This window comes from Hyperolius riggenbachi, chromosome 3, assembly GCF_040937935.1.
Source record: "Hyperolius riggenbachi isolate aHypRig1 chromosome 3, aHypRig1.pri, whole genome shotgun sequence".
NCBI classification, from domain to species: Eukaryota; Metazoa; Chordata; class Amphibia; order Anura; family Hyperoliidae; genus Hyperolius; species Hyperolius riggenbachi.
In genome coordinates, this window is record NC_090648.1 from 104,607,827 (window position 1) to 104,624,752 (window position 16,926).

A 16,926-nucleotide genomic window follows, 5' to 3' on the forward strand; every position below is an offset into this window, starting at 1 on the left:
TTGGGGCAAATTGCCGCGAAAATGGTACAGGCAGCGCTTTGGTGAGCGGATCGGAATCGTACCGCTCAGATGTGAACTCTCTCATAAGGAATCATTGCACGAGAGCTTTTAGGGCGATTTTGAAAATCGCCAGTGCTTAGAAATCCTGAAAGTGCCCATAATGTGAACAAGCCCTTCCAATGCTTCTGTGATGGGATCAAACACGTGACAAACCGTTAGCAGATTTTTTTTTCATGAATAGGACTCACAGCCCAGTTTGTATAAAAATTAAATAAATAAAAAAATCACAAGATTTACAAAGGGCTTGATTCAGTAAACCGTGCTAAGTGTTAGCACGCCCATGAAAAGCCCTGTATCACTCCTAAAATTAGTTTAGGCGTGATAAATTCACATCACGCACAAAGTCACCCGATGCGCCTTAACATGCAATCCATTATCTCATTAGTTTATTTTCACTTCATGTTTGTTTTAAGAGCTATCATGTTAGGCAGTGCTGCAGAGTAGATAAGGGAGACATTACAGGCATGTATAGCTTGATCTCATAGGGTCCTTTTACACTAAATCAGGTGCTGCCAGTTATAACTGAACAGACAACTGATGTGCAGCACAGGTGAAGGTAATGCGCATGTTTCTCAATGGCTCACAATATATGTGTTTTAACTGTTCAGTTAAAGCGCATCAGTTTTGTCAGTGTACAGTGCAAAAGAGGCCCTGCATCGGAATCCTGCAGGATTTCTGCATCACACAAAATGGGAGATGGAAGTTTTTCAGTTGCACAAATTGTGATAAACAGTGAAAACGCACACATGCTACATGTAATAAAAGGTACAACACAGGAAGAATGAGCGATGTGAGCTGAAAACAATGCTGCAGTTGGTAAGAAAGACCTAAACAGCAGGGCAGTGAAGCACAAATCAGCAGCGCTTCCTCCAGAGGGCCTGAGTCATTCACCTCTATGTGCCGGCATCGGCCAGCGGCAGCATCCAGTGCTATATATAACCACACCTGGTAAACGCTGCACGGCATGCATGCAAATTAAGCTGATTGGGCAAATTTGCCTGGAATGTGTTGGGAATGTGAGATTCAGGCAGGGAACACACTTGACTGCTTTCGTACGCGTTTTCTGCACAGAAAAACTGAGAACCCATGTTAATCAATGTGCTAGTACACACTTGCTGTGTTGTTCGTGCGCAGAAAAAAAACTGACATTCTGCATCCTGATTCTGCAGATTTTGGCAGTTTTCTGTATCAATTACATCAGCTGCTGTGAAAAAACGCGCGCGTTTTCCTGCATGGAAACACACTTAGTGTTCAGAAAAAGTATGCAGAAAAACGCGCGCGGAAAACTGAAAGTCAAGTGTGTTCCCTGCCTCACCCCCTTAGAAATGCATTATCGTTGTGCTGCTCTTCACAGGTTCCCCAACTTTCTCATGATATCGGATCTCCAGATTTACCCTAATCTCTCCCTGAACAGTATTCTGGAATCTTCTTTTTGTATGATTTTTTTTTTTATTATCAGTAACTCCTTTTGATATTAGTTTATTCATTTTTTGGTTTAGGATTATATGTGGAAGTATATAATTGCCCATGGCCCTGTTTCAACAATTGTTTTGTTAATTTGTATTGCAATATATACTTTCTAACTCACTTTCTCCTTTAGAATCTAAATATATATACATGTTATACGTATAACTAAAATGTAATAAACCCTTAGAAAGTTTTTAGTAATGGTCTCCATAAGGAGAAGCAAGAAGTTTTAAATCAGGACGATACCATTTATTGGCTAACTTAGAGGTAAATTACAAGTAAGCTTTTGGGTAATAATAAGCCTTCTTCAGACTTTGTTCCTGTATATTAGCAAGATAGTAAAACATGCAGCTTATATATACTTCACATTCGAAGGAGAAGAAGAAGAGGTGTTTTAAATGATACAATTTTTTTAGCCTATTCAAATAGTGTATGTACTCTGCCTAGTTATGTTTGAACTCTGCATTTTTCGATGTCTTTTCAAGTCTGTGGTATGTGATGTTTTAGCAAACAAGTGGTCTTATCTATTTTTCATAAATTAGCTAGCATCCCTGTGAGAACCTCCTGAGCTTGTAATTAAGGCTTCTAATGACATATTTATGTTTGCAAAATAATATTTCCCCTCCAAATGTCCAGTGTATATAAGCTGTGTGTTTTAACATCTTGTCAATAATACAGGAACTAAGTCTGAAGAAGGGTTAGCGGAAAGCTTACTATTTATTTGACCTCCAAGTTAGACAGTAAATGGTATCATCCTGATTCAAAACGTCTTGCTTTTAATGATGGCTAACACGGTGCAACACTCTACTGTCTCCATAAAGAAAAATGGACCCCAGGATATACATAACACAGTGTTTCTCAAACCTATCCCCGTGACTCCCTAAAGGTGCATGTTTTGCAGGCAACATCACCTATGCACAGGTGGGGTCATTAGTGCCTCAGCTAGCTGGATTCCTGTGCATAGGTGGAGTTGCCTGCAAAACATGCACTGTTGGGGAGTCACGAGGACAGGTTTGAGAAACACTGATATAACATATGAAAATATTATGAAGTTATGTATGTAGGATGGAAAGAAGAACCAGTCCTGATGTTTATTCGATAGTGTGTTAGCTAATAACAATGGTCAGATTACTTTTGTGAGAATTGTTTTTCATAAGTTGTTAATTTGGAACCCAATTTGTTTTCATAAGGACATCTAAAATGTATTTAATTTCACAGTAGTTTAAAGAAAAACTCTGAACAAAATCAGGCGGCCTCCTCAGAGCACTGTAATTATATAACTGTAATATTCACCTGTTAGGCCCGCTTCACATTGACATAAAAAACAGAATATAATGGAACTGATCCTAATGGATGTGAATGGATCCGATATTAAACAATAGGATCCGTTCACTTTGCTCTGTTGGAACTGCAAGTTTGGGGAGGTAGCCATTTTCCTGGATTGACGGGCCTGTCACGGTAACAGAACGGGCACGGATCAAAAACTGATACCAAATCAAAACTGATCCATCCCGTGTGAACCAACCCAAAAAGTGATGGCTGTCACAAGAAAAACTCACCCGAAGTATCGCATAGCCATGAGTGCAGAAGCATGCAGTACAGCTCTTGAAATTAGTCACTCTACTAATAGTTTAGTTGGAGTCTGAGCAGGAGCTATATTTATAGGAGAGGGTCTATATGACCTCTTTGGGCCCGTTCAGATCACAAATGCGGATGGCCATGCGTGCGGAACGCGTGCGGAACGCAACACGTACGAACGCACGCCATCCGCGTTAGTGTGCGTTGCGTGGCTGATCCCATCACCGAAAAGTGAATGGGACAGCCGCACGTTTTTACAAAATCTGCGTGCAGCATGCGTTCCCGGACCGTACAGGTCCGAAACGCATGCAGCGTGAACATCAGACAGTGCACTCTATGCACTGTCTGACGTCGTGCGTGTCTGCCTCCTGCACGCGTTTCCAAAACGCGACTGGAAACGTGTGCAGTCTGAACGGGCCCTTTAGCATTGCACCAGCTTCTATTCGCTTTTATTGCTGTTTACATAGACATAATACAACCTTCTCCTCTGGGAACTTAACCCCATCTCCCCCCCCCCCCCCCCGTAAATTCAGCAATAAGTCAGACTGTGTTTCAGCACCTGCAAAGCATGTAGGTACACAGTACTCAATGAGGTTTAATGACTGGTAAATGTTACATGCACAACTAGCGCACATGAATGTTACCTGGCATTATGCATATGTTATGTAGTTTGAATAACTTGTGTAATACACACACAGGAATACAATGTTGTAGAAGTTGATTTACGCAAAGTACGTAACATACATTAAGTAGAATGCAAATTTCTCTGTATAATGCAACATTATGTGCACTCTCTGCTCATGTACATTTTACCATTATTTAGTGAATAGACCCCAGTGAGAGAGGTGAGGTTAGACATTTTTCATGGTGGCTGCAGAATATTTGAAATCAATGTAAATTACAGGTATAATTATGGAGCCATGAGGAACCAAGTTGTGTTCTTCAAGGAATGCGTAATGCTATAACTTACAATTGTTGTTTTTTTTCATAGCAGTGTTGTATTCAGTTGAATTCCTGACTCAATCTCCTTGTTTTCTACTTTTAGCTATGACCGGGCTGGTAGTCCCTCCTATGTGAAACAGCATTGGACTGTTTGTATATGTATAAGAAGTGCAGAAAAAACAACAACAAGACTTTGTGTGTGATGGCCGGGTCCATCTGAAGTTGGATCTACAACTAAGCCAGGAAACATCTTGGTCTTCTGAACTTTGGAGATCCAACACCACCATAACAGGGAGAAGAGGCCTTTGGGGGGAAAAATACTCCTGTGTCTGATTGGTGGAACACAAACTGAAATGCGTCCTGTACAGAGCTGGAAGTTCATCAGACAACCACATGGAATATTTTGGATACTCTTCTTTTTCTTCTTTGTAGGAAAAAACAAAACAAAAACAATTTCTATTTTCAACCAACTTTTTCTGATACCAATTTTATGTTGGCGCCTCGGGACGATTAAAAAACAAAAAAAATTACAAAAGGGACTGAACAGGGTATCGGCAGGGAGGACTCTGCATCCTTTACCTTCAAGGATAATCTGCTTCCTTTGCTGTATGTGTCTGCTTAAATGCTTACATTTTTTAATGTTTAATATGTTTTACATTATTTAATTGAATAAACTTGTAACTTATTGTATTTAGAGATAGGAAGAAAAGATCAACATAATAATAAATGATAAACTGGGTGATGGGAGACATGGTCTCAGATGCACACTGAGGGCCTTGCATGCAACTAGGCCCAAGTCTGCGCCGTGCTGGGCTCACCTACTCATACTGCTCCTCCTTCATCACAGATCACTGGTTAGAAAATCATATACAGAGAAACATTATATACATTGTGTTATAACATAGTTTTCATCTGTCCGGACTTCTTCTAGAGGGTCAGGCCCACCTACAAATATGGATAACAGTGGGAACAGTAGTCTGAGGGCCATAGGACTAAACTGGTCCAAATGTTTCAGCAGTGATCCAACTACAGCCTTCAGAAGATGGAAAATAAAGTTTAAGGAAGAAGTTAGAAGAATAATCGAAGAAAGTTCTTACATTTTTATTGCATTATCTGGGGACCGGGTATAGTTAGGACACCATAGAAAATACATAGCGTGGGTCACGGGATAGTTTCAGCTTTCCATCTGTCACATAATGGCGTTTGCAGAATTAAATTGTTACTAAAATATTATTTTTTACGTAGCAACACTTAAATTCCAACCCTAAGGTCATCTTATCCATGAAAACCATGCCCACCATGGTATGCCCCTCCCCCTAGGAAACACAGCAACTAGGTCTACCCTCCATAAAGGTGTACAGCTAGCAAACACGTTACGGTTTACAAAAAACTGGGAACATATGTACGAATGTTTACATTATGTAATTTAGATCCGTACCTCTATGATTTATGGTTGTTGAGGAAATTAAGTAACATTTGAATTAATTTAAATTATGTTTCCATACACTTTTACTACCCTTGGATCAAATTAAAATATATTTCAATTTCTGATCCTCCTATTCAGCTAAGGTGCAAGCAAAGTCAACGGAGTCTATGAGGGACAGATTAACGTAAAATAGGGCTGATCTAAAGATTACTTTATATTGCATGGTGCAAGGAACATGATGGCTAGGATTCCACTTATATCATTAGCAGGTTCCTTAAAGCAACCCTGTACGGTGAGATTAAAATTACTAAACTAAACTCATCCTCATGTAGCACTTTAACACTGTACTTAGTGCTATCTGTGTTCTTTTACATATTATTATACCTTATTATACCTGAGCACTCATTCGTGTCTGTGCAGATCTAACCATGAGCATGGTTGATGGAGCTTGACATGAACATAGCATAGCAGTTGCCTCTGTCTCTCTCCACCTACAGTGTGATGTAACTTCCTGTGCATCCTCTGAGAGAACAGATGGGTTGGTGAGGGGAAGGCGGGCAAGAAGGGATGTCACAATGCAGTCAGAGATATGCAGATGCGGTCACTACATCCATGTCAAGTTCCGGCAAGTGTGGATGGAACCAGTTGACACCAGGGCACGATTTCTATACTATATTAATGCAGATGTGACCACTGACGGCACTGACTGTAAGTGCAGGCATGGTGCTACTAGGGACAAGCTTAGTTTAGTAAGAATAACCTTCAATTACAACTTTGCCAGTATTGCGGGGCTGTATTGTCCCAGTATACCACCTCTGCATGTTGACCCAGAGGCAAATGTAGCCATCATGACCTCTTCTCTTGTATCATATGCATAAGCAAGGCTAATATGAATTAAGGTGAACATTTCTTCCATGTCAGCTACTCAAATTTACAGTTAGGACATTATTCCGATCTGGCCTCATCCATTATTCTCCACAACACTTTTCATATACTATATGACTTGTCACCTCTTCCCCAGGGGCTCCTTCACTGTAGTAGCATATGCTCTGTCACATCCGTTGCATCCACAGTACCATTTACTCTGGCCCACCATGTCGAGGAGGATGATTAATGACAAGCTGGCCTAGATATATATACTGTAGAGACAGCAGTGGAATATCTCAAACACATCTGCACCTATAGATCTATTCTGGAACATATAGAGCCACATGCTACAAGATTCTCAGTTCAAGTTCTGTCATGGATCAGGTCATCCCAGTGATTCCCCCACCGTTTCCCATAATGCTCACAACTCCACCCACAAATCTTACGGAGTTCTTTCTGAATCCATAACCACTCAAGAAAATCCAAGGGACCACCCACAAATCTTACGCATTTCTTTCTGAATCCGTAACCACTCAAGAAAATCCAAGGGACCACCCACAAATCATATAGCATTTCTTTCTGAATCCGTAACCACTCAAGAGTATCCAAGGGACCACCCACAAATCTTACGCATTTCTTTCTGAATCCACCAAGAGACTCTGAGATAAACAAAAACTAGAAGTGGCTAGGTAGGTCTACGAGTCCATTTGCTTGCACCTGAAATTTAAAAATAGCACTTTTCATTCCAAGTCCTTGAAGCAATGCGTATATTGGTAGACACATAGTAAAAAAAAAAATGGCACATAATAATGCTACACTGAAACAATTAGCATGGCTCATGACTACATATCTTTATTGTGTTTTTTTTTACATCATTTGTGTTTTGTGTACCAATGAATGTATTACTTTTTGGACTTTTGTCTATAATAGGTTTTTTTTCCTTTGTTTGCGATTAGAGTTCTGATACCTGCCCGGACCTAATAGTCGTTGATTTCAGTGTGTAGCAGGAGGAAGGAATAGCATATATAGTTGAAGGACCAAACCCCTACAATTCATATTTCTATAGGTTTTTTTATGGTGCTGCTTTCATTATATCTGCTTTGTTAGAAAAAAATACTGTCTTTTTTTTTTTTTTTTTTTGAAGTGTCAATCCAGATTAAATCTCATGTTATGGGATTTTATATAACTACAGCTTCCGATTGGTTTCTTAACACACAGAAACACATTATATATTGGTGGTTTACAACCTTTTTTTTTAGATCACTTATGCTACAATGGCTTAAAAGGCATTTTAATTATAAGATGTGAAAATATCACCTAGGAGAAAACTTAGGAGAAAAAGTTAATTGAATAGGGACCATGGGCCATATGCAATTCTCTTTTTCACCTGAGTTTTCTCCTAGGAGATACATTTTCAGCTTTGATTTTAAATAACTTTGCAGTACTTTTCAACTAAAAAAAAGTACCAAAAAGTTGGTGAAAAAGTACCATCAAAATTATTTTGAGCATTTTCTTGCCTTCTGGGGGCTTAAAAGGCATTTTATTGACAAGTTTATAAATATCAGTTAGGAGAAAACTCAGGTGAAAAAGTAAATTGCATATTTATGAGCCATGAGCCCTTATCCAATTCAATTCCTTCCTGAGTTTTCTCCCAGAACATCATTTGCATCTTATTTACAAAATTACTTTTCAGCACTTCGCAGCTGAAAAAAAAGTACTAGAAAGTAGGTAAAAAAGAAATATCAAACTTTATTTGGGATATTTTCTTGCTAGGTGGGCCTTTACATGTATTTCATTGTTAAGGTTTGAAAACTCAAGAGAAAAGTTAATAGGATATGGGCCATAGCATCATATTTTATAAGCAACCATTACGTTATCGTAGTATTATCTGGTAGGCATACAAACAGCTTCCAAGTGGTGATAATACCAAAAAAGAAAACAGCAGACAACCACGAACACGGTAAATCCAGCGCTGGAGATTTGGGCGCAGCCGGCGCCACCATAGGCCGTAATAGGAACTACGGCTATCGCAGTCACAGGGAGTAACTTCAGCGCCGTCAGAAGACGGAGATAAAGTTGCTTTTAAAACAATCATTCGGCTTCCAGCAATTGCTGGAAGCCGAATTATTTCATTCCCCCACTATCCATGTCGGCCTGGAGGGGGAATAGTAATTAACACGGCCCGGACTTGTGCGGCAGCAGGATCAGCCATATACTGGCTGTGTCCTGCGCCCAAGTCTCCGGCGCTGTTCTCTCTCGTACGCGACAACCAAGCTTACAATAAGTTTTCTGTTTTATACATTCCTAGTGGTTTGGGTCACCCCGAGCTGCTTGGTTACTCTGTATTAGGCACAAACTGATCACTACAGGTAAAGCCAGATCATCCACAAGGCAATCCTAGGCAGTTGCCTAGGGCCTGGAGAGAGTATAGGGGCCTGGTGGATGCTAGCCCCCGCCACATCTTACAAACAAAAAGTCAGGTGACTATCAATGGTGGGCAAACAAATCCATCTGGCCTAGGGCCCCATTTCATCTTTTAATCCGTTTCTGACTACAGGTTTTGGGGAGAGACCTCCCTCAAGTGGGAGGTCACCTGATGAAGGTCTCCACCTTAAACTTGTCTTTTCTAGTATATCCCAGTGCTCCTAATAGACACACTTCATTACAAGCTTGTGATGAGTTGTTTTCTGGTATTGTTTACATTTGTGTAGGAATGGGGCACCTGCTGACTTCTGGCATCAGCCGGAGTTTAGGTATGTTGGCAGCAGGTTAAAAAATTCATAGTACTGGAAAGAGGTGACCCCTGACCTGAGTTGCCAGGGCATAGAAATGTTTTCAAAACAAATTGTGAGGCAGGGAACACACTTGTCTTTCAGTTTTCCACGCGCGTTTTCCTGCATACTTTTTCTGCACACCAAGTGTGTTTCTATGCAGGAAAACGCGCACGTTTTTTCACTGCAGCTGATGTAATTGATAGAGAAAACTGACAAAATGTGCAGAATCAGGATGCAGAATGTCAGTTTTTTTTCTGCGTGCGAACAACATATTAAGTGTGGACTAGCCCATTGATTAACATGAGTTCTCAGTTTTTCTGTGCAGAAAACGCGCACGAAAGTGTGTTCCCTGCCTCAAGAATACCGTACATCCAGCTTCTTTATTCTACAACATTAAAGCTTCTGATTCATAGCAGTGAAAGACGTTCTTCAGCATTTGAAATTAATGGGAGTCTAAAGTTAGAGGAATACGGAGGCTGCCATCTTCATTCTCTAGTAAACAATGTCGTTTGCTTGTTGCAGGTGTGTGACTCAAAAACAACTAAAGCCAAAAGCTCAGCATGGCAGCCAGGCAACTGGCATTGTTTATAAGAGAATGAAGATGGCAGCTTCCATATTCCTCTCACTCTAGGTAACCTTTAAAGAGAATCTGTACTCTAAAATTCTTACAATAAAAAGCATACCATTCTATTCATTATGTTCTCCTGGGCCCCTCTGTGCTGTTTCTGCCACTCCCTGCTCCAATCCTGGTTTGTAATTGCTAGTTTTAGGAAGTGTTTACAAACAAAAGACATGGCTGCTAAAAGCTTGTGATAGGCTCAGATAAGCAGAGTCTGTGACTCTTACAGAGACTGCAGGGGACCTGGAGAGGGTGTGTATAGCTTCTATCCTATCACAAGCAGACCAGCACATTCCAGCCTGAGCCCGACAGAGCCGAAAGAAGAAAGAAGATTAGATGATATAACAGAGATAATATAGCCACTGTGCAACTAGGAAAGGCTGCAGTAAGCCAGAGCACATTGGAACAGGTATTGGAACTTACGGGACAGAAGAAATAAGGCTGAACATTTTGTTACAGAGTCTCTTTAAAGAGCATCTCCCACTGTTATGTATTTTTAATAAAAAAAAAAAAAAGTAAGGAAGTTGAAAATTGTATTTTTGGTACTGGTTGCACCAATGTCCTCCAAGGTGTCTTGCAACCATTGCTTGACGGAACTTTACAGGTGTGCCTCAGATTCCTGCTTGTAGCTTGGAAAAGTGTCACAGCACAAAGGTTGGCAACCACTGTTATAGATTCAAAAATATCTATCCTCATCATCTAACATCGGTTCACTGGACATCTCAGGCCACTGGATGTAAACTATGAATTCAGCATGGTAAGAGCTTGATCATGCTTTGAGCTTAAAGCGGAATATAACCCTGCATTTCAACTTTGCTCTAAAATATTATTTACAGCATATTATATGCAAAAAGCATTTTTTTTTTACTAGACCAGCATTGGAAGGGTTAAACACAGAGGTTTAAAGTTCCGTGGAGAGATATGCAGAAGTTCAGATAGATACATTCTATTTACTTGAATGTATCTATTGATAAATGTTACACACTCTTTGGCTGTCCTCCAAGCTCCTTCTCAGTGAGAGAGAGTGAGTCACATTCAACACTTAGATACATTTATGTAAACAAAATGTATCTATTTCAGCTTCAGATGCGTCTGCAGAAATCTCCAGGAACTTTAAAGCCCTGTGTAACCCTTCCAATGCTGGTCTAGTAAAAAAAAAATGCTGGTTGCATATAATATACTGTAAATAATGTTTTAGAGCAAAGTTGAAATGCAGGGTTATATTCCGCTTTAACAATACCATGTGACAGCTGCAATATCATCATCATCGTCACCCTAGGGTGTCAATGGCCTGTTTAGCAATCTGAAGGGTAGATGCAATATGTGAGGCTTGCTAACTCCTCAGTTTATCAGATCCGGTGGCCATAACTCCTGGGAAACCAAAAACCACAATATCCCAACATCCATCCAGTTGCTAAAATCCCAACTATAAAAAGGACAAGAGCATATTACCTACATACCTGCTAAGGGTGTAACTTCAGGGGAGTAGTGCCGGCAACCGCAGGGGGGCCCAGAGCTGTCAGGGAACCCCAAATACTATTTTATTCCCCCTGATAAACAGTTCCATCCTTCAGATCAGGTGTTTTTGTAGCTATACCTTACAGCCACTTTAATAACACTGACATAATTTGCCCCACTTTCCAGAGTACAAATCATGGGGCTCACAAGCAAAACAGTGATGGGGCCCCTCAATGTCCACACCCTTTCCCTTGCCTACCTTTAGTGACCCTCATAGCCTGGGCTCCCATCATTCTAAGGGCAATAAACTGAAAAAAATAAAGTGTGGCCATCATAATCTACACACCCAAAACAAGTGTAGCCACAAAATGACCTGATCTGAAGGATGCACCCCTTTATTGGTTGAGGAGAAGTTGAATAGCCCCCACCCCCTTACAGCTCTCGGCCCTCCTGTGGTTGCAGGAGCTGCTCCCCTGTAGTTACACCCTGGTCATGACATTTTAGCAGCTGCGAATGTGAATCTATGGTTTGCAAAAGACGAGAGTGTCAAAATAATTTATATTCTTAATGAAGCTCCACTACAGCCAGGTAGCAAAAAGGACAGTTCACGCCAAAGGTATTCAAGAAACCACAAAATACTGCAGCAAAAAAAAAAGTTTTTCTTTTTATTATATTAATACAAATCTTCAGCCAATAAAAGTATTTCTTTCCTCAACAGGAAAAAAGCACAAATGTATTCAGGTAATTTAAACCAAACGACTCTAAATACTTTAAATATGTGGCGCGTGTTTTCATCACAAAGTGCTTCCTGGGTTTGGAGATGCCTGGATAGAGTCTGGACAGCCTATATGGTTATATGTATGCCTGGGCTTATGTGTTGCCACTTTGTCTTGTAGTGGAGCTGCTCTATGAGATATTTCGGATTGTTATCAGATTGTCTACTGTTATTTAAAGCCCTGAAGAAGAGTCTTGGAACAAGCTGGCGTTGTTACCTCAATATTTTATGCATTCCTATTAAAGAAGAAAATACTTTTAATAGCTGAAGATTTGCATTAAAGGGATACTGTAGGGGGGTCGGGGGAAAATGAGATGAAGTTACCAGGAGCTTCTAATGGTCCCCCGCAGGCATCCTGTGCCCGCGTAGCCACTCACCGATGCTCCGGCCCCGCCTCCGGTTCACTTCTGCAATTTCAGACTTTAAAGTCTGAAAACCACTGCGCCTGCGTTGCCATGTCCTCGCTATCCCTGATGTCACCAGGAGCGCACGGCGCAGGCACAGACCATACTGGGTCTGCACAGTACGCTCCTGGTGCCATCAGCGGGAGCGAGGACACGGCAACGCAGGCGCAGTGGTTTTCAGACTTTAAAGTCTGAAATTCCAGAAGTGAACCAGAGGCGGGGCCGGAGCATTGGGGAGTGGCTGCACGGGCACAGGATGTCTGTGGGGGACCATTAGAAGCCCCAGGTAACTTCAACTCATTTTCTCCTGACCCCCCTACAGTGTCCCTTTAACGCATAGCCAAACTCTTAAACAGCACGCCATGGAAAGTATCTATTCCACATATAGTTGCTGAAAAAATTAATTGCTCTGTGTTCTGGGTGCCTGTGTGTCGAAACAAATGCTAGAGAACAAATACTAGAGGCCTCTAGTGGTTGCATAAGGTATGTGCTACAGTGCCCCTCGTGTTTTTCCTTTGTAGCATTTGTTACATCACACAAGCGCCCGGGGACTTGGGAGTGAAGCGACTAGAGGGAGAAAAAGGCAATGGAACCGCACCATGGACAAGTAAGAGCAAGCTGCCCCTACATTCTGCATGGCCAAGGGGGAGGGGACTCTGGAGACCTGGCAGGGGCACACAGATTTTCAATAGATTTCATGCTGAAATGTGTTGAAAATGAAAATCTGTGTGTAGTGTTTGGGGGGTTTCAATCAGATAGATCCCTCAGAGAATGATCTAAGAGGAATCTATCTGATGGCCATATTGACCAGTGTATGGCCACCTTTAGAAGGATTATTGTAGGAATGGATATATTTGTAGAAGCACACAAGTCAAAAACAGCTTTTTAGAACTGTTGGAATTTTCTTTTCGGCAGCAGAATTTCATGTTAAATCCACCAAGCTGCGCGCTGAGAAATATGCCAGGTTTCCCCGCTATTTTAAGTAGAATTAAGTTGATTGTGAATGCGTATAGGTGACAACTTATGTTAATTAATAGACATTAAAGCAGTTTATCTGTCTGCCATAAAACTCATTACCCACACCTTTGTGATTAACCTCCTCACTGCCGGGAAAGAGTCGGCACCAATTTACATGTTTATGTAAATGAGATTGCATTAATATGCAGGAAATGCAAATTCAGGTAGGGAGAAAGTGAAATCTCTGCAACGCAATACGTATCCATATGCATACATCTGCATCAGAGCTAGCACCTATATTTATAGACACGGCTAGGCTATACTTAGTGCAGGGTATGTTTATGCATGCAGATTCCTGTAGACCTGCTTATCTGCTCACAGCGGTTGAAGGTCACCTGCATCCAGGAAGCATAGTCATGTCGGCTAGTGTCTCCCTAAGTAAGAGACCTCTGGTGGGACACTTCCTGTCTGTGAGGGCTTCACTCCAGAATAAGGAAACGGATTGCTAGAGGAAGTCTAGGCTTTTAAAGTTAACATATCATGATATAGTAGAGTCCCGGTTATCCAGAACTCAACTAACCAGCACTCTCAACTGACCAGCATAAATTGCCGGCAGTACTCACAGTGGTGAAGGCCAACTTCTTTGCTGCTTGTGGCTCTGCTGTGCTTAAAGACTGGATACCATGCCCCCCCCCCCTCCCCCCACCAAGGTTAATACACTTTCAGTTAATGTATTTTAACATTTAAAACACAGCTCACAGTATGTGTATAGAGTGCAGTTTAATACTGTATTAGCTAGCCCTATTTTTAACATTCAGATAACTAAGACTCTACTGTAGAAAATTTTCTATGGATGCTACCATTATTTTGACATTTGTAATTATCCAATGGCTTCACTGCTCGGAGACCCACTGGTGTAGCCAATAAAGTCAAAAGTCCTGACCCTTTAATGCTGGATTTATAATTTAAGCACCCCCTAGGCCAACTTGCTCATGCTCAGAGCTGGGACAAGGTCCTTCAGCACCCAGGGCTGAGACACCAAAGTGCGCCCCTCTATCCCTCCCACACCAGCCGTCACACTCTGATTGCTATTAGAGTAAGAGGTGCCCCAGGGCTCCCAACAGCTTAATCTTCAGCTATCTGGCTTGCAGTCACTGCCATGTATCCCCTTTTCTTATTTTTCTCTGCTTCAAACACAATAGGGGAATGATAGCTGAGTGAGTTGTGTGCCCCCTCTTACACTGCGCCCTGAGGCTGGAGCCTCTCTTGCCTCTGCCTCGGCCCGGCCCTGTTTGTGCTGCTCCCCTTTCATGAACAGCAGTGCTAGCCCATTCCATGTGCAGCCCCTTTTCCATGTGTAAAAACCATGTACTGGAGCGTCTCTATTTCACGTATAGCTCACTTGAGTAACAGCATCCCTTTTCCTTCTGTTGCTCCCCATTTGCAGCTTTCCTTTTCCTTCTCCATATGCAACAGCCCTTCTTCAATGTCCAGCCACCCCTCTTTTATGTCCAACAAGGAAGAAAGCTTGCACATGAAAAATTAATCTTTATTGGTTCCATGTAAAAAATATGGCCATATTTTTACATGGAACTAATAAAGATTGATTTTGGATGTGCAAGCTTTCTTCCTTGTTGAATACTGCATAGAGGGCGTCATCCCTCTTTTCAGCTGCCGCACTCTGGGTTTGATCCTTTAGTGAGTGCGAGACAATACTACCAATGTGATGCACTTCTTCCATGTCCATCTGCCCCCTTGTGTAAAGTTTGAATTGCAAAGTGCCAGTGGTGTGCCGGCCCTTTCATTCTACTCCAGATTCATACCCCCCCCCCCCCCCCCATCCACCTTCTTTACCAGAACAACTTGCTTGAGCCAGCCCTCTGCTATATGCAGCTCCTCTTTGTAATATCCCACCTTTGGTGTTCAGCAGCCTACTAATGCATTTGCAGGGGCAACCCCTACCTTCTTTGTACAGCAGAACCCCTCCCATTATATATACTTACCTACCTGTTCTATGTTCAGTCTGCATTTGCAATCAGTCTTCTTCCACATACAGCATCACCACCGCTTACATCAAAAGAGAGCACTCAGATATGTGATAGTAAAATATCAGTATTTAATATTGATATTCTACTGTTAAAGTGTAAAAATTATTGTAAAAGCTAAGCATAAGCCTATTCTCACACAGAACCCTCCCCCCGATGCCTATCCTTCCTTAACTGTTCCCAGGTAACCAAGCAGCTCAGGGTGACCCAAAACCACAAGGAGAGTATAGGGGACTAAAAGAGACCAAACTGTCCCCAAAACAAACAGCCTTCTTGACACCTACCCCTAACCATCCCCCAACACAAACAACCTTCCTGATGCCTAACCCTAACTGTCCTCCCCTCGCAAAAACCTTCCTGATGCCTAGCCCCACCCACCAGCTAGCAAGTAAAATTTGGGCGGCACCTTAGGGTTCCATTAAATGTATCAACAAGGAAGTGAAATTTTCCTTTCTTGCTGATAAATTTAATGGAACCCTAAGGTGCCGCCCAAATTTTACTCACTAGTAGGTGCCCAAATTTCATGCTGCACCCCCCCCCACACACCTACCCACCCCCACAAACACTTGACCAGTAGCTCCCCTTGTCCATGTGCAGCTCCCCATTTACAAAATGAAATCGAGTCACTGTGATCTCTTGGGTCCCTATTTGCCGTGTCCGCAGCTCCCCGCCGTGATCCTGGCTTTTAATCGCCAGTTTTAGGCAGTGTTTACAAACAAAAAACATGTCCGCTAACCAGGAAGTGATGTATGTGTGTATATATATATATATATATATATATATATATATATATATATATATATATATATCGTGTTACAGTATACTACAAGTTTTTATTACATAGCGAATTATCTGCACTCCAGTCTAGGATTCACACCGTTTCTCAGCATGGGCAGCTCCCTCCCCCCTCAGACAAGCTGAAATTGAGAGCAGAGACGCTGTCTGTGACTGATAAACAAAGCGCATACACAGAACCTGCAGGCGGAGTGGAGGGGGAGTGCATAACTTCTACCTATTACAGCAGAGGCAGTGCATTCCTTTCTGGGTCGACAAAGCTTGACAAAAGAAGATTAGATATATTACAGAGACAGTGCAACTAGAAAATGCTGCAGTAATCCAGAGCACATTAGAACAGGTATAGGAACTTATAGGATAGAAGAGATAAGGCTGAAAATTTTGTTACAGAGTCTCTTTAATGATATGCATTTTTTTTTATTTTGCGCCTGCTAGCAGAGCATGAACTCTCCAGCTAGGAGACGGCATTTAGGGAAGGCCAAAGAGTTGTAAGACCTTCCTCGGTACTCTTCGGACTGACTAATACTGACAGCCTTCTGTGCAAGGTGTTAAATTCCAGTAATTTTGTTCCCCCAGTTTTTAAAGAGACCCAGGCTTCAGTTTCATTAATGCCTAGTTATAATTAAGCCTAGTAAGTATGGAAATAACTTTCCCCATCATCACTTATTTAAATGAGTATCTCACCTGCCTCAGTTTACGTAAGACCTTTCTCGTTTCTGAAATAAGTGACTGAATCCTCAAACAACTTTTCACACCTCC

General features: G+C 41.6%; 1 protein-coding gene across 1 annotated transcript in view; it reads left to right on the forward strand.

Annotated features, from left to right (window-relative positions):
* EBF2 (EBF transcription factor 2) overlaps positions 1–5,428 on the forward strand; it is a 146,298-nt gene extending 140,870 nt beyond the window's left edge. The window contains exon 15 of the mRNA XM_068274723.1: positions 4,151–5,428. Coding sequence (XP_068130824.1) covers positions 4,151–4,156 — 6 coding nt within the window. The 3' untranslated portion in view covers positions 4,157–5,428. The remainder of the gene's footprint in view (positions 1–4,150) is intronic.
* The last annotated feature ends 11,498 nt before the right edge of the window (positions 5,429–16,926 follow it).